The 26,077-nt window shown below is 44.7% G+C and overlaps 1 protein-coding gene across 2 annotated transcripts; it reads right to left on the bottom strand.

Moving 5' to 3' along the window:
* Window positions 1-6,045: 6,045 nt before the first annotated feature.
* On the bottom strand, window positions 6,046-25,668 carry CCNJ (cyclin J). Of its 2 annotated transcripts, XM_081955986.1 has the most exons (6): window positions 25,416-25,668; window positions 24,777-24,884; window positions 16,805-17,015; window positions 13,750-14,049; window positions 13,479-13,638; window positions 6,046-8,812 (listed from the first exon to the last, which is right to left on the bottom strand). In XM_081955986.1, exons 2-6 carry the CDS (start codon window positions 24,843-24,845, stop codon window positions 8,419-8,421), a joined length of 1,134 nt encoding a protein of 377 aa, XP_081812112.1. In that variant the 5' UTR covers window positions 24,846-24,884; window positions 25,416-25,668; the 3' UTR covers window positions 6,046-8,418. The 2 variants fall into 2 exon arrangements, with proteins under 2 accessions (XP_081812112.1, XP_081812113.1); XM_081955987.1 differs by lacking the exon at window positions 24,777-24,884 and having other exon boundaries at window positions 25,416-25,667.
* Window positions 25,669-26,077: the final 409 nt, after the last annotated feature.

Raw genomic sequence — 26,077 nt, 5'->3', positions numbered from 1 at the left:
TAAGAATTCATATTAAATCCTACTTAGTGGCGATAGAAGCTGCAAAACGGCAACATTTTTCCGCTCTTATCGCGTCCGCAGATAACCGCCCAGCCGCCCTGTTTAGGGTGACCCACTCCTTACTTAACCAAGGAACTGGGGAAGACCCTTGCAGGGTAGGGCTGAAGAATTTGTTCAGTATCTGCAGGATAAAATCGCTCAGATCCGGACAGGCTTGGACTCTGACTGGGTAGATTCGGGCGAGCCGATGGGGATGAATCTTGAGGAGACAATCTGGGATGAGTTTGACATTGTGACCCCTGAAGGCATGGACAGGATTATGGGGAGACTCAGTGCTGCCAATTGTGTGCTGGACCCGTGTCCCTCTTGGTTAGTTTTGGCTTCCCGGGAGGTGACACGAGGCTGGCTCCAGGCGATTACCAACGCTTCATTGAGAGAGGGATGCTTTCCCACTGCCTTGAAGGAGGCGGTGGTGAGGCCCCTCCTTAAGAAGCCTTCCCTGGACCCAGCTTCTTTAGCCAACTATCGTCTGGTCTCCAACCTTCGCTTTGTAGCAAAGGTTGTCTAGAGTGTGGTAGCACGTCAGCTTCCCCAGTACCTGGATGAAGCTGTCTACCTGGATCCATTTCAGTCGGGTTTCAGGCCCGGGTACAGCACGGAGACGGCATTGATCGCGTTGGTCGATGATCTCTGGGGGGTCCGGGACAGGGGCTGCTCCTCTGTCCTGGTCCTATTAGACTCTCCGCGGCTTTCGATACCATCGACCATGGTATCCTACTGCGATGACTCGGGGGGTTGGGAGTGGGGGGCACCATTTTACGGTGGATCTCCTACCTGTCGGATCGGTCGCAGTTTGTGTTGACTGGAGGGCAGAAATCGACCCCCAGGCACGTACTTGTGGGGTGCCCCAGGGGTCGGTTCTCTCAGCCCTCCTGTTCAACATATATATGAAACCGCTGGGCGAGATCATCCGTGGTTTTGGGGTACGGTATCATCAATATGCTGATGATACCCAACTTTTCATCTCTACCCCAAACCACCCAAACGATGCCCTCGACGTGATGTCCCGATGCCTGGAGGTTGTGCGGATCTGGATGGGGAGGAACAGGCTCAAGCTCAATCCCTCCAAGACTGAGTGGCTGTGGTTTCCGTCATCCCGATTTGTGCATCTTGTTCCATCTTTGATGATAGGGGGAGAAATTTTAGCCCCCTCAGAGAAGGCTCGCAATCTGGGAGTCCTCCTGGATATGCGGCTTAGTTTAGAAGAACACCTGACGGCCGTGACCAGGGAGTCCTTTTACCAGGTTCGCCTGATACGTCAGTTGCGCCCCTTCCTGGATCGGGATGCTCTGTGCACAGTCACTCATGCCCTCGTCCTTTCTCGCCTGGACTACTGCAACGCTCTCTACATGGGGTTGCCCTTGAAGAGCACCCGGAGGCTGCAGCTGGTCCAGAATGCGGCCGCGTGGGTTATCATGGGGGTACCTAGGTGCTCACATGTTACACCCCTTTTAGGCGGCCTGCACTGGTTGCCGGTTGTTTTTCGGGTGGGATTCAAGGTATTAATTATGACCTTTAAAGCGCTCCATGGCTTAGGCCCAGGGTACCTGCGAGACCACCTAGTGCCACCAGTAGCATCCCACTGTCCAGTACGATCCCACAGAGTTGGCCTCCTCAGGGTGCCGTCGCCAGACAGTGTCGGTTGGTGACCCCCAGGGGGAGAGCCTTCTCTGTGGGAGCGCCTTCCCTCTGGAATGAGCTGCCCCCGGAGCTTCGCATAATCCCTGACCTCCGGTCCTTCTGATGCGCCCTAAAAAGTTGGCTTTTCCGACTTCTGGTTCTGGCTGTGGATCGCGACGGATGCGCTTTGCTCGCCCCATGCGCTCTTGGTGGGCTCCCCCTTAATCGGGGGGGGCACAGGGGGCGGCTAGCGGGGGGTCCCCAGTGTCGGCGGCAGCCACAGGGGGGCTCCCTGCATTGCCCTAGGCACCAGGAGGCAAAAGGGGAGGCACGAGTTCCCGCTTTCGCGTCGAGGCAGCTGGACGTATTCGACAATTTGAAGGCTGCAGCTGCAATGTGGTGAGGTGGAAATCCCCCCCGTTCCCTTTTCAGACTGAAAAAAAAAAGGATTGCCAGCTTTTTAAAACGTTCAATCTGCTCTTGGGAAGTGTGACTGGAGGGAGAGGGATTCCCCCCACTTGGAAAAGCGGCTTTAAATTGCTCTCTACCCCCGGAGGAGGTGTGAAGAGAGCTTTGGAATGAAATCACACTCATAGCAAACAGCAGATGAATACTTTGCTGCAATTGTGAAAATGAGGTGATGATTTGACTTTTGTGAAAACTTTACAAACTTTTGGTTTGTTGCCTTCTGATCCGGTCCTGGCAAGGCAAGATGGCACACTTCCGTTGTCTTCTTGTGCTTTGAAATTTGACTCCACCCACAGAAACTGCTGGCATTTTGTCTTTGTCGCCGTGACACTTAGAGATATTTCTTGATATACAATACCTTGGACTTGGAACAGTGGATTTTACTATCTGGATTTGAACTATAGAAAAGGTCTCTATTTGCCTGGACTGCCTGCCTCGCGATCTCTCTTGGCTACCCACCTTTACAGCTGCCTTTTTATTGTATTGACACAGACATCTCTGAGCTTTCCTTATTAAAATGGCACCGAAAAGACCACCACCTGGGAAACCAGGCTATGTGGGTTCTGCCCCTACATCTTCAACATCCAGCCCCAGCGGGCAACAGACACTAATATCTCTGTTACAACCCAAGCCCCCGGAGGAGGATCTAACCCAACAGATGCTACAAAAGATCTTAAAGGGGCAGGAGGAATTGAAGAACCAACTAAAAGAAATGAACGAACAGCTCAGAGAAAATCAAAATCGAACGGCTCAAAATGCGCAAAGACTGGAAGTTTTGGAGGAGGAGACGGCCGAGATGAGGGGGGAGGTGAGGGGAGTCCAGAAGGAAATCAAGAACTTGAGAACCATCAGATAAAAATGGAGTTTGAAAGAATGTCTTTGTTCCTTAGATTTCAAAATGTAATTGAGGCTGATGATGAAGATTTGAGGGAAATTATGACAAAGTTATTGGCTGAATATATTAAAAAAGACAGACAACAGCTGGGATGGGATATTGACCTGGTCTATAGAGTCAATTCTGCTTACGCTAGAACACACAATGTTCCAAGGGAGGTTCACATTAAATTCTTTAGAAAGACTACAAGAGATGAGATTCTGAGTGCACAAAGGGGGCAAGTGTTAAAATACAAGGATAGAGAGATAGCCATCCTGAAACAAATCCCAAAGAAAGTTAGAGTTAAAAGAAAAAAATATTCATTTTTAGCGAAGAAATTATACCAGAAAGGGGTTTGGTTCAGATGGCTTCTCCCAGAAGGTATGTTGATATTTTGGGAGGACACTAGAGTTAGAATTAACACAACCATGGAGGCGGAGGTCTTCATGGAAAAAAACAAAGTGCTCCTAGATAAAACTGATGACACCACACAGGATACACAGGACACGGGAGGTGCCGGGGCCTTGCTGGGGGGGGGGGGGAGAAGAGGCAACACCGAGAAAACTTAGATCACAAAAGTGAATTAGAAAAATAATGCAATTGCTAATACAGAGAATTTTTTCTATTTGATATAAAATAGATTGAAATTATTTGAAGATATAAGGTAAAAATATGCTGTCAAAATATTGCTAAGTAGTGAATACTTAATGTATTAATAAGTGAAAGCTATGAGAATTGGGGGGAGTGCCATTTCCTGCATAATGTAGCTGTCAAAATTTGTAACTTTATCCACTATCCCCTTTCCTGAAATTTTCTGTAAAACCAATAAAATTTCTTTACAAAAAAAAAGTTGACTTTTCCAGCAAGCCGGCCTGGCCTGTTAATTTTAATTTTATCTCATTTTTTAAATGTATTGTCCTATAAATTGGGTTTGTTTTTTGGATATGTATTTAATTTCTTTTTAACTTTCGGGATGTGTGTTTTTTAATGTTGTACGCCGCCCTGAGTCCTTTGGGAGAAGGACGGCATAAAAATCCAATAAAACAAACAAACAAAACAAACCCTAGCATTGTAGTGAACTTAATCTAACAGTAATTTCAGCACCATAATCTTATTCAAATGCAGTGCTAAGCAAGTTTCATACTTAATAAATAAGTTAAATTATAAATGATCACTAAGTTCATGAGCATTCCTTTTCCTTATTTATTTTTAATCTATTTATTAAATTTATTTGCTGCCCATCTCATATTGAAATGGAGTTTATGTTTAAATTTAAAGTCAATTTATTGGATACAGTCACACCATGGGCAAACTATGGGTAATCTGGGTTTAGTTTTATAATGCACTTTGGTTCGTTTTCCCAAATTATAATATTATACAGTTAAGGTCCAAGATATAACATTAAATCCTTTAAACTATTAAATTCCTCTGAGTAGCACTAAGGAAGTGAAAGCTCAGAATTTACACACAATATATTCAAACTAGGTAATACCATGAATGCTGAACATTACAATCACTTCCAAGAGGATTCAATAATCTACATTTCTGAATCCTTCCCAATGAGTTTATAAATGATATAAAATTTACAAATCACTATAATTTTTGCATCAACCAACAATATTTTGATTATGGTTTCTTAAGAATGCTTCATGATACTGCTTGGACCATTCATTCAAGGCATGATTTATTTCTTAGTGTTAAATGTGCCAGGATTGATTTTGCTGTTATGTAATCAAGATTTTTTCTGTCTGATGAGAATCCAGAAAATTCTCTTAGATCTAATTCTGCATATGTGCCTGGCCACTGCAAAAAAAGTGCCTTTTTTTTGGGGGGGGGGGGGGTAAAAGGCATCTTGGCACCGCTAAGCAGCATAATTGCAATTATTGTAATGAACTGTTCATGAAAAGAAAAATGTGTAACAAACTCAGATATGGCCATCTAGTAGCATGTAGTACCAAGAGGTTCAGTTCACATAAACGGAGCATTTAATATAAGGGTAGAAGGTACCTTGGAAATCTTCTAGTCAATCCCCTGCCCAATTGAGATATTTTAAAAATACAATTTATGTAGTTTTTAAACAGAGTGGTACACTGCCCTAGAGGTGGAGCTCTTGCCTCACAATCAGGAGGCTGTGAGTTTGATCCTATGTGGCGGCAGATATTTTTCTCTCTGGGCACAATGAGAATATATCTGCTGAACAAAACTCTGCATTGGCAACAGGAAGGACATCCAGCCATTAAACACTCTGCTAGCTACATTCAGTTGCCCAGACTCTACCCTGCAAGAGATTATGGGATCATGAAAAGATGGTTTATGTAGTTTTTAAACCAGTATACCTAAATGGAGGTTGCCAAATAGGGTGCATTAACTGTAAAATGTTAGCCCTCTCCTTTGATTGGCTGGCCAATAATCATTGGTGGTTAAAATATCTCCCTTGTATCTAGATTTTTAATCCCAAATGATCCAATGCCAACATTACTGAACATACCTCTCTGAGCTAAACAAATCCTTTGAAAGTGGTGCTTTGAACATTGCTGGAGCATAATTTTCATACCTGAATGATTCCTTTTCAGATACCTACTATTAGGTGCTTGCATTTATCTATAGTTTTAATTAGAATTAAATTCTAAGGTAGAATGCACCAACTACGGAACTGATTTTTGAAGACGAGGCGTCATACTATTTTCTGTTGTGTAATGTTATCTGTGCACAACGTGATATGGACTTTGCTCAAAAAGAGGGATGGGTTTTCTGTGACTTCTTGCATGTAACTGTGCAAATAGTATTGCCTGATATAATTAAAATAAACCATTTTTCCATATTCTACAGAACATATATATGGATTCAGTATTGTTCACAGTAGTAATCATTTTCCATTCTTTCTTTCTGTTGTCTTTCCAGACAAGGTTAGTAATGAAGTAAGAAAATTCAGATTTTTAATAAATACTTAAAAAATACTTTTCGTTTTCTTTCATGTCTGTTGTATTAGTCAAAAATAAACTTGGAATGCATTACAGTATCACTATCATTATGAATGTAACTTTATTCAAAGCACACACACAAGTTACGCAAAACTAACTTTATTTTTTAAAAGAGTGCATGGCACTCATTTTTTCCCCAATGTGTAGTTCTTTCTTGACGACACACATTTTAATTCCTGCAGTAGCAATTTTCAGCAGTGTGTCGATTCAGTGGAGGTTGGTCAAATACGTATAAGAAAATAGGAAATGTCGCACAGTGCATATTCTATTGCCAATATTAATCTATAACAACAAACTCAAAAGGCTAAATAATAAATTAAAAAAGTAGTGAGCCACAAATCTAGAAACTTATAGAGGGTCATTTTTTTTTTAGCAAGAAGTCTAATTACTTAAATATCTTAAATAAGATCATTTGTTTTAGGTGAGTTTTGCTGGTTTGACTAGACAAATTAACTCTCCCACAGCAATTCCAGTGTTAATTATTAACTAATGGTTTGAGTGTAAAGGGCTTGAAAGATAATTTTCAGATGTCTGCTCGTTGTCTCATTTATGGAGGACTGACATTGAAGGACGCATAAGAATTTTAGGAACAATGTGCTTGTTATTTCAAGTCATGGATCTCCACAAAATTGTACATTCAACATAGTATTGAGGTAGTTAAAAGTATGGAGAGTTGTATGAGCAGTATTGCAATTTGAGATAAGTATCATTCCTTTTCTGATGTATTTTGCAGTCCTTCATTCCCACATGAAGTGAAATTGTGAGAAATGACATCATGTAAGAAGATACCTCAGACAATTCTGTTACCTAATCCATTCCCCCCCCCCCCTCAGACATGCAAATACAGTAATAATAAAATATGCTTAGGAAGGAAGTAGCATTTCCCCAGTACATAAAATGTTTTCAGAAAGCTTTACTTCTTTCCCTTAAAATTCCTCATTTTTATAAGGACACACACACACACAAAACACATTATGGCATAAAATAATTACTACGGAGGATAGCTTCTCCTCCAAATTAAAGAATATTTCCTCATAGCATGATCAGCTCACAGAGAGCCATTTTAAGGCCATTTTCCCTTTAAATGAGAACTATTTAGGATGATCTCTTTTTCATTAGGGAAGGTCTGTCTATCTTCAGGTTCTCCATCTACTTATCATCTTCATTCTCAGCCATCTCTAAATACTTGGATCGCACACCACTGGAGAGAAGTATATCAAATTAGTCACTCCTCAAATCTTAAATGCTGGCAAGAAGATACTCAAAATTCTTTACTGCCTATTAATTCAAATAATTCTGGTTTGGGTAAGGATAGACTCTAAGGACTTAAAGACACTTCTGATGATCATATGTAGCACCCTTATTACGACTGCTTAGCTCACATTATAAAAATACCTGAATTGCAGCTGATGTGGCCAAAGAAATAGAAATATGGAAATACAGTTGTGCTGTAAGAGTCTGAGAACTTCCATTTCTCATTCTGCTCTCTGGCCAACATAAATAAGGCTTTATTTCTTGTAAGCATTTCAATTGTACCTGGAAGCCAGAAATCAATACAATGAAGAAAAAAAAACACCAAAACTTTTTGGACACAAATAGTTGGTTGCATAAAGTAGGGTAAACTGCAAACAAAACTCCATTTTTTATGGTATAGTACTGGCTTCATTTAAATACAACCTGCCTATTTTTCCCTGTCTCATTGCAAAGCACATTTAGGTGAAGGGAGTACTTGGATCAACATCTCGACTCCCTTTGGTATTTACTAATACAATTACCCTGAGGAACAGAACCCGAGGTAACCATTTAAATGATATATATCCTGTATCACAGTAACTTTTGATTATTCCCTGAGTTGGCATGATAATTTATCTCTACGTAGCTTCAGTGAAAACAAGAATACTTGAAGTAGAAGATTGAAGAACATTAATCCAAGGCCACTGAAATACAAGTTCTCATCCATGGGTCATTTCAAAGAATTGAGCTGCTCATTAGATGAAGAAGGCCTCTTCTCTTACTAGCCTCTCCATCTTCTGGAAAGCAATGGCACTTAGTGGACTTTCACGGTTCGGTATCTTACTCAATACTGCACAGAGCTAAGTAAACGCAGCAGTGTCATCAACATCACGTATAATCTTTCATCTTTTCAGGAAGACAAAACCTGCAGACAGGACAGGTGTCTCTCAACAGGCTTTTAAGGATATGTTTTAAGTTCAGCCTGTAGAACTACAGTGTGGCAGAAATATTTTTTTCCATCTTTCTCCATTATTCTGCAAGTAGGCACATTCTTGTACTTGCAGCTTCTGCAACGAGCTACCTTTGGGAGAAAAATATGGTGTTCTCTTCCAGCCATTTCCCAGGTTTAGAAGGACCCCAAATTGTCCTCTTATTATTTATTTAACACTGGTCACACAGACGTCACCTCTCAAAGCATGGAGTAATACAAGGGTAACGTCCAGCAATCTGGTAGGTTCGATTGTAGGAGACGTTTAAACATGGCTTCACCTCTATAGGGACGGCTAGTGACATTCCAGAAGTCTGCATATGACTTTGAGCCTGAACACCACCTTGTAAACCAACTGGGCAAGTCTGCATTGGGTAGGCTGAGGTATGACTGCTTGGCATAATGGGCTGGCAGTTTTGTTGCGGTGCTGTTTGAAGATAGGGTAGAGAAGTCTGATGCGCTTGAATATAATGGGGTATGTGCTGCTGTGTGGGTAGGCTGGTTGTTTGAAATAAAGTGTTATGGGGTGGTTGAGAGCTATGTTGTCCTTTTTGCTTGTTGGCTTCTTTTACATCATTATCATGGGCCCTAGAATATTAAAATGAAAAAAAAAAAAGATTATTTTCTGTTTGACCACACTGGATGAAATCTATAGTTCATCCAAAACCATGTACAAGGAGAGGATTATTTTTTTTCATTCATGCTTGATGGGTATGGGCCAACAGTTCTTCTTGATTCAATGTAAGCATTTCTGCTACAAGAAATAAAACCTCCATCCATCCATCCATCCATCCATCCATCCATCCATCCATCCATCGAAATAAAATCTTAGTAAGGCCACACCTAGAATACTGCATCCAGTTTTGGTCACCCCATCACAAAAACTATGCTGACACTCTGGAAAAAGTGCAGAGAAGAGCAACTCAGATGATTAAAGGCCTGGAGATTAAAACATATGAAGAATGGTTGCAGTATTTGGGTATGGCTATTCTAGACAAAAGAACTACTGAGGTGACATGATGGTTATATTCCAGTATTTGAGCGGCTGTCGCAAGTCAACTTATTCCCCAAAGCACCAGAAGCAGTGGTGTGTTTCTGCCGGTTCACACCGGCTCAGAAGAACCCGATGGTGAAAGTTACCAATCCGGTGAGAGGAGGTTTGACCGGCGGACCCGGAAGTAACTTCCGGAACGCCTGCCCCGGCCATGTCGCTCGCTCCACCCCCGCCCGCCCGTCCGCACTATCCTAGCCTAATTCAGTGTCAAGTCCAATACCTGGGAGTGGAGGTGGTGAACTGAGAAGCATGGAGAAGTCCAGCGGCACAATCCACCAGACAGCAGCGGCAAGCTCAGGAGTTTTCTCCTGGATTCCCCTCTGTCCTCCGATCTCCCAAAGTTCTTTCCCCAACCTGCAATAGCTTTCTACTGGATTTCCCTCTGTCTTGCCTCCTCCGATCTCCCAAGGTACTTTCCCCAGCGTGCGATAGCTTTCTACTGGATTTCCCTCTGTCTTGCCTCCTCCGATCTCCCAAGGTTCTTTCCCCAGCGTGCGATAGCTTTCTACTGGATTTCCCTCTGTCTTACCTCCTCCGATCTCCCAAGGTTCTTTCCCCAGCGTGCGATAGCTTTCTACTGGATTTCCCTCTGTCTTGCCTCCTCCGATCTCCCAAGGTTCTTTCCCCAGCGTGCGATAGCTTTCTACTGGATTTCCCTCTGTCTTGCCACCTCTGATCTCCCAAGGTTCTTTCCCCAGCGTGCGATAGCTTTCTACTGGATTTCCCTCTGTCTTGCCACCTCTGATCTCCCAAGGTTCTTTCCCCAGCGTGCGATAGCTTTCTACTGGATTTCCCTCTGTCTTACCTCCTCCGATCTCCCAAGGTTCTTTCCCCAGCGTGCGATAGCTTTCTACTGGATTTCCCTCTGTCTTGCCTCCTCCGATCTCCCAAGGTTCTTTCCCCAGTGTGCGATAGCTTTCTACTGGATTTCCCCGTCTTGCCTCCTCCGATCTCCCAAGGTTCTTTCCCCAGCGTGCGATAGCTTTCTACTGGATTTCCCTCTGTCTTGCCTCCTCCGATCTCCCAAGGTTCTTTCCCCAGCGTGCGATAGCTTTCTACTGGATTTCCCTCTGTCTTGCCTCCTCCGATCTCCCAAGGTTCTTTCCCCAGCGTGCGATAGCTTTCTACTGGATTTCCCTCTGTCTTGCCTCCTCCGATCTCCCAAGGTTCTTTCCCCAACCTGCGATAGCTTTCTACTGGATTTCCCTCTGTCTTGCCTCCTCCGATCTCCCAAGGTTCTTTCCCCAGCGTGCGATAGCTTTCTACTGGATTCCCCTCTGTCTTGCCACCTCCGATCTCCCAAGGTTCTTTCCCCAGCGTGCGATAGCTTTCTACTGGATTCCCCTCTGTCTTGCCTCCTCCGATCTCCCAAGGTTCTTTCCCCAGCGTGTGATAGCTTTCTACTGGATTCCCCTCTGTCTTGCCACCTCCGATCTCCCAAGGTTCTTTCCCCAGCGTGTGATAGCTTTCTACTGGATTCCCCTCTGTCTTGCCACCTCTGATCTCCCAAGGTTCTTTCCCCAGCGTGCAATAGCTTTCTACTGGATTCCCCTCTGTCTTGCTTCCTCCGATCTCCCTAATATCGGCCCTTAATCCTCCAGTTGTCGATTTTTGGGAGGTTTTCCCCTCTCTCCCCCCCCCCTTTCATAGGAGTCCCAAATTTTTTTGCCACATGGCTTGGGGGTGGGTCATGTGACTGAGTGTGCATGAGTGATGTCAAGTTGGCCATACACGCCCGGTCACATGACTGCCAAGCCACGCCCACAAAATAGGCCACACCCACAGAATAGGTTCTAAAAAAATTTGAAACCCACCACTGACCAGAAGGCAAGACAAGAAACAATAGATGGAAGTTAATCGAGGAGAGAAGCAACCTGGAATTAAGGAAAACCTTTCTAACAGTGAGAACAATTATCCAGTGGAACAGCTTGCCTTCAGAAGTTGTGGGTTCTCCATCACTGAAGGCTTTTAAGAAGAGGCTGGACAACCATTTGTCTGAAATGGTATAGGGTCTCTTGCTTGAGCAGGGGTTTGGACTAGAACAGGGGTGTCCAAACTTGGGAACTTTAAGACTTGTGGACTTCAACTCCCAGAATTCCCCAGCCAGCATGGCTGGCTGGGGAATTCTGGGAGTTGAAGTCCACAAGTCTTAAAGTTCCCAAGTTTGGACACCCCTGGACTAGAAGACCTCCAAGGTTCTATGCCGTTCTGTTCTACTCTACACATCTAGGAAAAACATACACACCACTTTTTGCTGGTTGGAGTATTGTGGAAATTGAACTTCTGACATCTTAAAATGGGTATGGTTGGGAAACACTGAAACAAGGGAAAGAAATAACACAACCCCAAAGGAAAAAGGACAGTCTTTTTGGATCCTATACATCTATTGAATCTATTAGTAAAACAGTTCTTCCTAAGTAAGAGCAGATCTTCAAAGGCTTCCATACTTGACAATTATCAGCTCAGGCAGGCATCTGAACCTTTCTCCCACGCCTTTGTTTTCAACAGCATCTTTTATTTTCGTCCCCATACGTAAGAGGACCTTCCTCACAGATAATTGCGATGTGTTGAAAAAAACTGTAACTTTACTGTGGGTAAAATATTACATTATGCAAGCATTTGATTTTATTTGAGACTAAAGCAGTAGTATCTTCGGGGTATGTTTTTTTTTTAAATAAAAAAAAAGCCAAAATGGCAGACCCAACACTCTAATTGTGGCTCTGCTCATTTTTTAATGGGCAATTGTTCAGTTGGGCCTGCTCTCTTGGCCTCCTTTTGCATACCTGCAGAATTCCCTGGATAAAAGAGAGGGACAATTAGAGAAATGTGTCTTAACCGGCAGATGTTGGCGTTAAGAATGCATTCAAGACTGAAACGCAACAGCGTCGGGAGTTTGTCATCAGCTTTCCAACTTGAAAACTCAAGAGCTATTTCTGTTGAAACAAAACCTGAACTCTCAGCCCTCAGACTGCACTTCATTAAAATAATGGTCCTCAACATACGACTACAGTTGAGACCCAAATTTCCATCGCTAAGCCAGACAATTATGCCCCATAATTTACCTCTTCCTTGCCATGGTTCTTGTTGTTAAATTCGTAACACAGGTGTTAAGTGAATCTAGCTTACCCATTGACTTTGTTGGTCGGGGGGGGGGGGGTCACACTAAGGGGATCACACGATCCCAGGACACTGCAACCGTCATAAGTACATGTCAGTGGCCAAGCATCTAATTTAGACCATGTGACCCATGAGGATGTTGCAACGGTAGTAAGAGGGAAAAACGGATGCAAGTCACTTTCAGTGCTGTTTTAACTTTCAATAGCTACAGCAGATTAACAAAGTTGGGAGGGACCTTGTAGATCATCTAGTCCAACCCCCCACTCAAGCAGGAGACCCTACGCCCGTGATGGTGAACCTATGGCACGCAGCCCGCTCTGCGGGCATGCAAGCCGTCGCCCCAGCTCAGCTCCACTGCACATGTGTGTGTTTCTCCCACCAGCCAGCTGGTTTTCGGGTCTTTTCCGCACATGCGTGGGGTGTGCGCATATGCGGGAGACGTGCACGCATGTGTGGGGTGCATATGGCGGGCGCACGCGCATGCGTTGGAGTGAAATGCAAATGGGGTTACCTGTGCATGTGCAAGGGAAGCACAGGGTTCGCGTGTGCATGTGCAGGGCACACGCAGGGGAGGGTCAAGTGCATAAGTACGGGGGTCGGGGCAAGGGGGTTGTGCATGCATTGCATTATGTGTGCATGCATGCTTTCGGCACATGATGACGAAAAGGTTAGCTATTACTGCCCTATACCATTTCTGACAGATGGCATCCAGTCTCTTCTTGAAAGCTTGCAGAGATGACGCTCCCACAACTTCTGAAGGCAATCGCACTTAGACTTATATGCCGCTTCACAATGTTTTTACAGCCCCCTCTAAGCAGTTGACAGAGTCAGCTTCTTTTCCCCCAACAATCTGGCTCCTCATTTTACTGACCTCGGAAGGATGGAAGGCTGAGTCAACCTTGAGCCTGGTGAGATTCGAACTGCTGAATTGCTGGCAGTCGGCAGGAGGATCCCGCAGTACTGCATTCCAACCACTCTGCCACCACAGCTCATTAATGGTCATTAACCGCAGCTTCCCCATTGTAAACTGAGGACTGTCTGTCTTACCCTATTAAGTGAGGAAAAACCGTTCCAAATACTTACACCAATAGTCGCTCAATACACGGCAACAGAAAATCCCAGGAATATGCTGTCAGGCGATGGAGTCGCACTGGCCACGTTGGCGAAAGACGCAAGATAATCCTTGAGGAAGCAACGCAGGCAGCAGCCACTAACGAAGGGGCATAATTTAAAAAGGCATGATCTGGAGAGACAGAGGATTATGATTAAGTTACACATAGGCACCCCACCCCCTCCTCCTCCTCTCGCAGCTGAGTAACCATGGGGAGTTTGAATGAAACCATACAAAATGCACCTTGCAGGGATACTTCCAGAAAGTAGTCGGCATATTTGGCCATGTACAATTTGGTCTTTTCCAAGCAAACCATCGGCCATCCGTCATGGAGGTCTGATTCATGAACGGCGATCGAGAGATAGTAGTCTATGAAATGAGCAGCTGTGGGCAGGCAGAGGTTCCACTGGAAAGTTTCTAGCAAGAGCAGCTCCATGTGCAGCAAATTCTGCTTGGTTAGGACCAGGCTCATGTTGGTCATACACCCCAAGCTGTTCAGCTGTTCAAGCTTAGGCACACTGTCTTCCTTGTCTTCAAATTTACCTGAGGGACATAAAAGGGGTGATATACCATTAAGAACACAAGAAATATTTTTTTTAAAAAAAAAACCCTGTATGTTGTGAAAGGAGATTTCCCTCCCTGAAGAAGGTTCAGTTACTATAGATCAGTGATGGTTAACCCTTTTGGTGCTGAATGCCCAAAATGCACATGAATGCACGCATGCCCCCCCCCTGCACATTTACCCCTCCCCTGGCCCATTTTGCTTCCAGCTTGATGCAGGCGGCTTTTCATGCCCAAAATGGGGCACGGGGGGGGCCTCACGATCGCTACAGTTTCTCCCCCCAGCGCGCCCTAGCTTTCTCCTCCATTCCTGCCTCCTTTGCCTTTCCCAATCTTTGCAGTTTCTCCCCCCAGCGCGCCCTAGCTTTCTCCTCCATTCCTGGCACGGAGAAGCAACTGCGGAGGGTGGAGCCTGCGAAGATCGGGGAAGGCGCAGGCAGCAAAAATGCAGGAGAAAGCTAGGATGCACTGGGGGGAGAAAAGTAGGGCGCGCTGGGGGGGGAGGAAACTGCGGAGATCAGGGAAGGCCTGGCCCCGTGCATGCGCAGCAGAGACCAGAAGACCAGCTGGCCAGTGACAGACCTGAGGGCATGCGCGATAGAGCTGGGCTGGGCCAAAGAGAGGGCTCTGCGTGCCATCACAGTTATAGATAGTCCTCAATTTACCACCATTTGTTTAGGGACCGGTGAAAATTATAATGACCCTAAAAAAGTGATTTATGACTATTCCTTGTACTTATGACCACTACAGCACCCCCACAGTCACAGGATCAAAATTCGGGCACCTGGTAACTGGCATTTATTTACAACGGTTTGCTGCATCTCAGGGTCATATGACTTTCCCAGCCAGCTTACAGCAAGATAAGTTAATGGGAAAAGTCAGAGCTGCTTAACAAACAAACAAACAAACAAAAAAAGGCTCATAAAGTTGGACATGACTCTCTTAACAACCCTTGGCTTAGCAATGGAAATTGTTGTCCTCATTGTGGTAGGACACTGACAACTCACTCTAGTTGTTAAACCCGACATTGCTTTTGGTCAAAAAGTACACTATGATTGCACAGGTGGTTGGTAGTACAGCTGGGCTCATTTCGCTCTAATGCACGGCTATCATCTCTAATGAAAGATCTGGGATGCCAGATTGGCAGCAACCTTTCAAATTATTTTCTCATTCAAGGCTTGGCAGCAGGAACCTTTCAAGGATCAGATCCGGTTCGTCAGAGCTCCTCATTACGGGGGAAGCAATCCCCCACCCTTTTTTTTTTTTTCCCCAAAAGTAGGCTAAATTGATATATCTTCATATTTTCAAGACTAAAACAAGAGGTTTTTTTTAGATTTATTCTGCTAATTTTTGAAAACGTCAACTGTTTTACAAGGGCCACTGGACTTATTGTGAAATCAATTTGCCCAATGTTTGATCCGGGCAGTTTAGCTTTCAGTTGGTGGTTCAGAAACAGGTGCAGAATAAGAACCACGCCGTCATGCTGCTCATTGACTGGATCCACCCAACACGCCAGGATAGGGTTGAATTAATCTTGGTTTGTGGATTGCCCGCAATTGACTGAGTTCATAGATAAAGCTAAGCTGCAGGGCCTGCTCTTTAAAGCACAATAAACTAAGTTAAGTCAAAACAAAGTGCACACCTATTAACGTGGCTGCAATTTCCATCACTTTCCAGGTTAATCCACTTTTCTGTGGTATCTAGGACTGCATTCCAAAAGTGGTTGATGGCTGGGCCCATTATTTTGAAGGGGTGTGCGTATCAGGAGCTTTACGAGCTAAAATGGGCACCTGAACTTTCAGTCCTTAAACCTCTGAGGCTCAAATATACAAAGAGTGCTCTTTATTTTTGATGGCAATGATTTTGAGGGACCCAAAAGAATGCTGGAGTGAGAGCTTTCAGCAACCCACAAGTTGCATGATTTGCTCCCTTAGCTTAGCTTTTTTTTTTTTTTTTACATTCTCTCCAATTCTTCAATATCCTGCGCCTTTCTATGGATTTGAGAAACGAAACACTTCAAACCAGTGATGGTTAACCTTTTTGGTGCTGAGTGCCCAAAATGCGCACAAATGCATGCGTGCGTGCCCCAATCCCCAAAGTGCAATGCAAGCGGCCACTGCACATGCACCGCCCTGCACATGAGCCCCTCCCCCCGGCCCCTGTTTTGCTTCCAGGTTGGTGCAAGAGGCTTTTCAGGCCCAAAATGGGGCCGGAGGGGGGAGTCGTGCACGCATGCACAGTAGAGCAGGGCTGGGGCAATGGCTGACGTGCCCACAGAGAGGCGCTCTGCATGCCACCTGTGGCACGCGTGCCATAGGTTCACCATCACGGCTTTAAACTGATCATATCAGGGATATAATAGCTGTTACAAAATATTGTAAGGTTGCAGTGATGGATCGGGAAGAGTAGAAGATACCATTCGTGTATGAAAGACAATAAGTTCCCAGTTCGGGCAGCATCATATTTTGTTTTCAAAAGCACAAAGGTAAAGTTTGTTGTGACAGAAGCCGTGCAAAAATCGCCCCTGAAATTTACAGAATCCATTTTTTCTTTTTTCAGAAAGCGCTGCAGCTTAGCAAATGAAAAAAAAAAAATCCTCAGGTTTCTGGGATCTGTGATGGGGTCACAGGACGGCCGGTTTAGTATTGAATTCCCAACCATTTTTGCAATTCAACAATTTGGTTTCCAGTCTGGGTAAGGCAATTTCTACCTGTTGAGCTTCTTGCTTTGAACTTACTCGCTAAAAGCAAGCAGGAAAGAGCCACCACGTGCAGCTGTTGAATGGAGATGTCATAACGGTCCATAAAGAGGTCCAACAGGTAAACGGCCAGGTGTCGGGCAGCAGGACAGAGACGAAACCGGTTGCTCACAATGGCAATCAAGTCTGCAAAATACCTTCTCAGATTTAACTGGGGAGACTGGCCTTTGTAAGAGGGTAGCTTCAGCTCCTAAGGAGAGAGTAAACAGCCTGTTTAAAACTGCTGTGGAGAAACTGGCACCGAGAGCAATTACATCCAAACTACATGTCTTTCGTTCCTTCAGTTTGCATAGTTGCCCGTCTTACATAAGTGACACCGGGCGTCTCACATCCATTACAAACTTCAAAAGAGACAGCGCAATACAAAAACAAGAGAAACAAAACATACACAACCGTGTCGAAAACCTTCAAATATATTCCGCAACTGCCCTGTCAAAAGCATTCAGGATAACTGACGAACAGGCTCTACACCCCAACAGATTCCCCGAGCAGATTTAAGATCATTTTGGAATTCGGGTTCCTAAGAATCGTCGTTTACCCTTACATTTTAAAAAACGGACACAAAGAATTTTATAGCTCTCATTCCCAGAATTTGCACTGCAATCCCTCCTTCAATCTTATGAACAACAGGTGCAGCCCAGACATTAAATCCACAAAACAGTTGGGGGAAAAAATTGCAGGAAGGTAAGGATTTTGGCATTCATCTTTGGGCATAGTTGCTATTGCTGCTCAGGGCTGAGTTTCCCTTAACCTATTGTTTTTATCACACAGGCAATAACCACGTGGGATAGGCAACTGAAACGGTTGTTGTCGGCATCGGCACTTCCATCTTGGGGCAGAGAAGGGGATGGAGACACTAAGTACAGGGTAATAATATCTACATATCTCAGTTCCCCACTGAGCTACAGCAAAATGGTGAAATGTAAAATGGCATCGATCTGATTCAGATCAATATGATCTGAATCAGATATAGATTCAGATCTATATGATCTGAATCAGATATAGATTCAGATCTATATGATCTAAACTAAGACACTCTAACCCAGGGGTGTCAAACTCAAGGCTCGCGGGCAGCATCCGGCCTGCGGAGTGCTTAGATCTGGGCCACAGGGCTGCCCTGGAAACAGTGGAGGACTTTCCGGCGGTGCCTCTGCCAGTCAGAGCTTGGGCCATCCCGGGCTCCATTTTCACTGGCAGAGGGCTGCAGGATGCCAAGCTGCCCACGCCCACCCCAGCCATGCCCACTCGCCCCCTCCCCCCGAGGTCAAACACAAGCCTTATGTGTCCCTCAATGAAATTCAGTTTGACACCCCAAGGGGAAAATTCCTTGAAGAAAGCATACAATTAACTAGAAGACAATGCTAGCCGTTACCAAATTTGAAATATTGTCTGAGAAATAAATGGCCAACAGTTGTACCGAGGAAAAGTGAAGTGGTCTTGACAGTTTTGCCTTTTGGTATTTTATATTTTTCTGAAATTTATTAAAGTTTTGGAAGTTCTAGTCCTGGGGCGGGGGATTACAAAAAAGTATTATCCTGGGAATGAGGACTAAAACATTCGTTGAGTCCTGGGAAGCAAGGCAATATCAAAGAGAGCCAAACAAACAGCGCTGATTAACTGAGATACAAGGAAGGAGGGAGTTCAAGTACAATCAGTTTTGCAAGATGTCATTATTATAGTGCAGTGATGGCGAACCTTTTTTGGCTCACGTGCCATAAGTGGGGGGAGCGCAGGGGGGTCGTGTGCGGGAGTGCCGCACCCATAATGCAATGTGCGACCCCCAGTGCGCATGCACGCACTATAGGCACGTCCCCCCATTTTTTCCATGCTTTTTTTGCCCTCCCCAAGCTCCAGAAGCTTTATAGGAGCCTGGGGAGGGCGAAAACAGCCTCCCCCGCACCCTGGAAGCCCTCCGGAGGCTTGAGGGAACTTCAGGATGCTTCCCTGAAGCCTCCAGAGCAGTCAAAACAAACCTCCGAGCAAACCGGAAGTGAGTTCCGGTTTGCTCGGAGGGTCGTTTTGAGCGCTCCGGAGACTTGAGGGACCTTCAGGACGCTTCCCTGAAGTTCTGGAGCAGTCAAAAAGAACCTCCGAGCAAACTGAAAGTCCGTTCCCGAACTTCTGATTTGCCCGTAGGGCCAGTTTTTTGCACTCCGGAGGCTTCAGGGAAGCTCATGAGGGCTTCTGGGGGGGGGGGGGAGACTCTTTTTGCCCTCCCCAGGCTCCTATAAAGGCTCTGGAGCCTGAGGAGGGAGAAAAATGGCTTTAAAAAAAGGTGAACTCAGCTGGCCAGCGCGCACATGCGTGCTGGCCAGCTGACAGGGCAGCGCCTTGCGTGCCCTGACAAATGGCTCCGTGTGCCACCTGTGGCACACGTGCCATAGGTTCGCCATCACTGTTATAGTGTATCTCAATAAACTATAGTTTCAGTCTTGTTGTGGAGTTGATCTTCTGGTTTGGCCTACCTAGTGGGCCTGACAAATCATCAGTTGCCTTTGATGTCTCTCACTTGCTGTATACATTTGTTTTTGCTTGCATAAAGCACATTCATTTCTTTTTCTATCAATGCTAAACCTGTGAGCTGGGATAATACAACCTCCTTGCTAATAATCTATTTTAATTTATGATAGAACTGAATTTAAGACAGAACTGAATATAATGAGAAGCACATTTTTCAACTTAAAAAAAAAAATCTCGAATGAAAAAACACGAGCAAATTCTTCAAAATGTCTCCCTGTGCCCGGTTGGTTATTAGTCCAACCAGGGAAGATAATATCGATACCAGCCTTTCCCCTTCCAAAGGCCAATCAGAGCTAACAGGAAACGAAAGAAGTCTGCTATGACAACTTTAAGATGTGCGGACTTTAAAATGTGTGGCATGGCTGGGTGGGGAATTATGGGACCTGAAGTCCGCACATCTTAAAAGTGCCACAGTTGGGAAACATTGCTACAGAAGAAAAAGACAGAAGGCAGATTAATCTTCTGATACCTGATTTTCCATCCCATAATCCTAAATTCACCCCTTGCACCAAGTCATACTATTACAAATGGTCAGATTCACAAACAATGCTAGCAAGAAATCTATTGCAAAATCACAGTAGCTGAGCTCACCTATCTCATTAACTCAAAATCAAAGAAATCATACCACAGCTTAATACATCACATCAATTTTTATTTAATGCAATGATTTTAATGCATGCTGATTAGTGTACATTCAAAGTGACAAAAACAGCAAAGGTAAAGGTTCCCCTCGGACATATGTGCTAGTCGTTCCCGACTCTAATGGGTGGTGCTCATCTCTGTTTCTAAGCCGAAGAGCCAGTACTGTCCGAAGACGTCTCTGTGGTCATGTGGCTGGCATGATTAAACGCCAAAGGTGCACGCAATGCTGTTACCTCCCCACCAAAGGTGGTTCCTATTTTTCTACTTGCATTTTTTACGTCCTTTCGAAATGCTAGGTTGGCAGAAGCTGGGACAAGTAACGGGACCTCATTCCATTACGTGGCGCTAGGGATTCGAACCGCCGAACTGTTGACCTTTCTGATCGACAAGCTCAGTGTCTTAGCCACTGAGCCACCGCGTTATTTAAATAAAGTTATTCTAAGTCTAAATCTAATATTAGTAAAATTGGTGATAGTAAACATTTTCTGCTTTCTCCATCACGACCATCACAAACTACCTTAAAGTTCAGTTTTATTTACTGTAGTACCTGGGTATAAGACAACTTACATCTACTGTGAATGATTCCAGAACATAAGCAATTAATTATTAGGCATGGAAAGGGATAGACGGTTCTATCTATTCTACCTTGTTAGACAGTCTACCAAAGGCCTTTCTGCTCTTATATGTATTCACACTATTTCCCTGCAATGAAAAAAGTAACATACTTAAGTTCCACTTAACAGTTGGTAAAACAGGATGGAGCAGTTTAACATGAATCACAGTAGCAGTAATAGAAACCGTGAACCTTCTCTGAGTGTTGCTTGACTTGAAGGCACTTCATACTTCAGAGACATCTACATCTGTTAGACGGGAAGTATATTGGAACTATCAATCATCAATGCCATCAGGTATCACCTATCAGTGGATCATTAATCCAGAAAAAGACCCAAGATGAACACTTGGTATTGCTACAATCGCAATAAGCCAAAGGAAGATTCTGAGTGCTGCAGCATATTTAGCTGCCGATGTCATTAATAAGAAGATATTTTGGGCCATTTTGTGTCTTATTTTTGTTGTTCTTCTATGATAGACAAAAAAAAATGTGGAGCAAACAAGAGTTGGAAAAGGAGAATAACACTGTGGTGTCCTTGGTGCTTTCTGATTTTGATTGGGTTTTTTTTTTTGCAAATATTTTATTACCAAACTCAGCAACATCATCAAATGTACCAAGGACCCCACAGTTCAATCTTGAGGTAGAAATATTCTCTTCTAACATTGTCTGGACTCCTGGTACAATTCCATGAAAGAAGCTTAATGAAAACCCCTTGTAACTTCACTTCATTGGGAATCACCAGATATGCACATCAAGCTGAAAGCATTCGTGGTTCAGGCAACATGCATTTGAAAAACAAGCCCAGCTTTTGGATTTGTTAAGCATACTTGGACCAAAACCCATCCATTATAGTTGGCAAATCATATGGCTTAATATTTTATATGAACCTCAGCAACAGCCACAGCTTATTCAACCAACTGAAATAAATAACTGCCCTGGTGAATAATTCAAAATGGTCAACCAGTGTCAGGAAATAATAATAATAAGAGATAAGAAAATGAACAAAAGATAACTCTACAAATAAAGAAATCAGAACATTCTGCCTGTTCAAATAATCCTATCAATTTAACAAACAACAATACAGAAGGGTGGAACTAAATTTCTCAGGTCAGAGTTGTACATTAAGTTACGAGATCAACCAAACCTTCCAACTAATGGGATAGCAGAAAACTAAATACTAATGGACAGGTTCACAAACAACTTTTGCTAAAAAATTCAGGAATATACATTGGTTTAATTTTAAAAGGACAGACATTTACATTGTCTATTTCTATACCACGATTTAATTGGTAAGGGAATTAACTTGTTTTTTCTAAATTCAATAACCTACTGAACTTTAAAGCCACTACGTTTGCATATTAGGGGGTAATTAAGTTTGTGATACAAATACAGCCAAGGAGGTGGTCTAAAAGCAAAAGCTTGCGTGTTTTTTTTATTAACTGCCTCCATACAGTAAATTAAATCATGATTTGTTAAGTCATGGCTTTTGAGGCTAAGTAATCTCTCTCCCTGTTAAGCCACAAATCATGATTTACAAACCACACAATCTCCAAGCTAACATATTAAACATCACCAAATAAAAACCATGCTCTAGCTAAGCACTAACTCACAGATTCTGAAAATATGATCATAAATAAAAAGATTATAAACAGGTTAAAAGTTACCGGTTTAAGTTTACTGACAATTTTCTTCCACTGAGTTTGGGAAGATTTCATTCTGAGTTACACAAGCTTATGATCAAGGTAAAACCTGAATATGTTCCCTTCCTCAATGGGAACTAAAATCACATGGATGAAAAGTCTTTTTATACCAGAGAGATAATTACTGCAGCATATTAATGATCAGACAACACCACATTTCAAAGAATTATCAAAGTCTCAAGCATTTACATGACTAAGAGAACTGAATCAGTACATTATACTCAGTTATTCTATCATGCTTGCTCTAAAAAAAATTATGTTCAAAGAACGAACCTAACTAATCATCTTTCTTTATCATTACAGTACAGTGACAAGAAGCTGCACCTGTTGAATATCCACCAGGAGCCTTTTAAAAAATCCCGAAGTCTCTTCGGAAACTGATAATCAAACATTCATAACAGGGGTTCCCAACTGATCCACATCCTGCCACATAACTGGGCCACATAAACAAGCAAATCCCATCCGTGGGAGGCAAGCAGCCCATAAAATCACATCCCACTCTGGTCTGCAGGAAAAACCACTCTTCACGGAACCGGTCCCTGGTGCCCAAAAGGTTGGGGGGCCACTGATTTATAAGACTAGACAAAAATGACTGCCTGGTAAACACTTTGTTGCAAATCACTTGATTATGGTTCATTGAATAAACCCTAATTAACTGGATCAATGCAATGCAGAAAGATACAAGCTATGATAATTTGATGCAGTGTTTGCTCCTGAGCCTAGTATTTCCTAAAGGGGAAAAAAAAAAACTACGTCAAACTTCCATAGATTCTTCAGGGCTGGGTAAACCTGAGCATTCTTACAGACATCTGCAGAGCAATAAATGTTATTTCAGCTGATCTTTTGAATCTAACTCTGGCCGCAGGGAAAGAGACCTAAATAAAAGCAGCAATTTCCAACTAAGATGCAAAGCAGCAATCAGCTGCTGAGGTCCCTTCAACTGTTCTCCGACAGTTGTTCCTGTAACCCAACATCTATGACATTGTCGTCATTTTTTTAGGTTGCTAAGCCATGGCCCCAGGAAACTATCTTCAGCAACCCAATCTGGGGCTGTCAGTCAACCTAGAAAACCTCAGGGATACTGACCAGAATTTTTTTCCTGCCTGACCAAATGTTTCAAATAAAGAAGAAATGTGTTTAGGTTGTGGTTTTATGGTGTTGGTATTATTGTAAGTATCTTGAACTTGCATTGGCAGTATTATGACAGCGTCTGATAAATGTTGATTTATTGTAATTCATTCTGCATTATGCCGTAAGCCACTTAGAGTCAGGTGACTGAAGTGGCAGAGAAGCATTTGCAATAGACAAATGAGAGACGCAGCAGGATTTGGAAATAAGCTACCTTCTCTCACAAATACCTAGATGGGTTACTTGGTGATTAAGGTTACTTGTTGACTGCCTTTAGATTAGGAAAAAAAAATCAGATATAAAGCAGAAGGACCTGAATGAACTTTTAAAATCCCCTTTTTCTTCTACAGGTTTTGGAAAAGCTGTTTCAGTAATAATGTATAAAATTCGACTCCCAGACACAAACATCCTGCAACTTGGGAGAACCATTTCATTTTATTATGCCTGCCTGAACAAACCCCAGAGCAAAAAGGGGATCTTTATTTTGGTTCTCACTGAAAATCAAAACTTCAGTAGGCCCAAAGCGGAATCGGTTAATTGTTCTTCTCCTAAAGGAACAATGCTCCCACACCAATCTCCGTATCTGCACTTTAGGGCAGGGAGCAGAGGACTGGATTACAGGAGAGAAAGGAAATTGGCACCCACAAAACTACACATTTCCACGGTTGAAATCAGTGGGTTCGGCTGCTGACTGAGAAGATCTATTCACTTCAGGGCATTGTCTGGCCAGATCCTACACAAACGCTTACAGGATTCACAGCCAGTTTTCTTCTCCTGACTGAAACCCACAAGCAATGGCCATGCCCTGAAGTCCTGGGAAATGTCAGTAGTATCACTTCCAAGGCCTGGATAAAGCTCCAGAAGCAAATCCTACTGAAGAATGATGACTGGAATCTAGAGCTTCTCCAGTGGGGGGGTTCAGCCAGTTCGCACCACTTTGGGAGAACCGGTGGTTAACTTTCTGAGCAGTTTGGTGAACTGGTTCTTGGAAGAAATCATTAGGGCACAGAACTGGCTGTTAAATTCTTTGAATCCCACCACTGATTCTGCCTCAGTTTCCCCAATTGTGAGCGCAAAGATTAATTATAAGATTCAAAGGGGGGGGGGGAACTGAACAAATTCAAGAGCTGGGTGAGTAGAAAGGCCAGAGAGTTTTGGGGGGAAGGGGCTTTCGTTCCACAGCTGATCAAGACCCCAGACCTTCTTGGCTTCGAAGGGAGGAGGGCAGAGAGAACATCCGTAAAAGCAAAAACTTGAACCCAGAGCGCCCCCGATCTGCCTCTTCCGGCCGTCCGCCGACTCCAAAGATCGGGGCGTTGAAGCCGCGGGGGCGACCCGTCCGACTTACCTTGTAGCGAAGAGCTTGGTGGATGTCGGCAGCCAGCTGTCCTTTCCACCACTGCCCCTCCAGCTCCATGGGACGGGATGAGGCGGCAGGGGATCAGAGCCGGGGAGCCTGCGGGGCAAAAAAAAAAGGAGGGGGGAAGCCGCGCCCGGTTCTGAACTCATCGATGGGCCGCAAAACTCCCGGGCAAAGCAACCTCGCTCAGTTAGTTATGCCGCCGGCAGGAATTCCTCCCGCCCCAGCCGGCGTCTCAGACCTTCCTCTCGAGGGAGGAGGAGGCCGGCCGGGGTTGCGCCCCAGCTGATTCCACTCCTTGCTGCTTCTCTCCAAGAGGCGGCATCGGGAAGCACTAGACCGATCTCCCCCGAAGGTCTCCCCGGGGACAGCAGGAGCCCGGCGGACTCTGGATCTTGCCAAGCAAGAGAGACAGGGACAGGGCGGCTCTCGTCCAGGGCTCCCCGATCGAGCCTGTCCCGCAACAACTTCCAACTTCTCCCGGCAGAGAAGGGGAAACCCGGGCCAGAAGCGACAACAAAGGGCCAGACACGCTTTCCCTCCCTCCCTCCCTCCCCGGCCTCGGCTACTCCGGACGGGCGCTTCTCCCTCTTCCCCCTGCGCCGTTCCGGCCGTCGTCGAGCTTACCGGAGGAGTTTCGCAGCTCCGCTTCTGCTCTTTACAGCGGCCCGGACGAGAGAACCGCCTCCAGCATCTCCCCCGACATGTCGGTTAAAGGCAGCAGAGGCGCGGCATCCTCCCCCAACCCCGGGAGGGGAGCTTTCGCCTTACCAGCCCCGTCCGCTGGAGCGGCCCCTCCGGCCCATTGTTAAAAGAGCTCGGCGAGCGAGCCCGTATATACAAAGACAGGGAGCCAGGCACATGCGGCCGCGCCTCCGCCAATCCCCTCTCGCCTTACAACTCCGCTCCAGCCGCCCTCTCCAATCGGCGCGCGGCGTCCACGGGGCCCTCCCCCCTCCCCCGCCGCTTCGTCTTGCACCCCCCCTTTTCTCGCTACACGCGAGGAAGTTTTGGACCCGTTGAATTGCCGTAGCCGCTCCGACTTAGGGAAAGAGAGAGAGAGAGAGACACAGAAGGACGGCCGAGGTGGCGTCACGTGGTCGGGTTTTGTGCAAGGGGGCTTTGGGGTGTGTGTGTGTGTATGTGTGTGTGTTGCGAAAGGCGGCTGCCTTAAAAAAAGGGACCAGGACACGGTATAGCTTGGGCGGCCCCTGAGTTGACAGACCGATGAGTTTTGAGCCACTTCTCTTTCGCCTTAAAAGTTTTAGGAAAGTTTCCAAAGTAACTTT

Source organism: Natrix helvetica, assembly GCF_964273705.1.
Source record: "Natrix helvetica genome assembly, chromosome: 5".
Taxonomy (NCBI): Eukaryota; Metazoa; Chordata; class Lepidosauria; order Squamata; family Natricidae; genus Natrix; species Natrix helvetica.
This window is presented reverse-complemented; position numbering and strand designations above follow the sequence as displayed.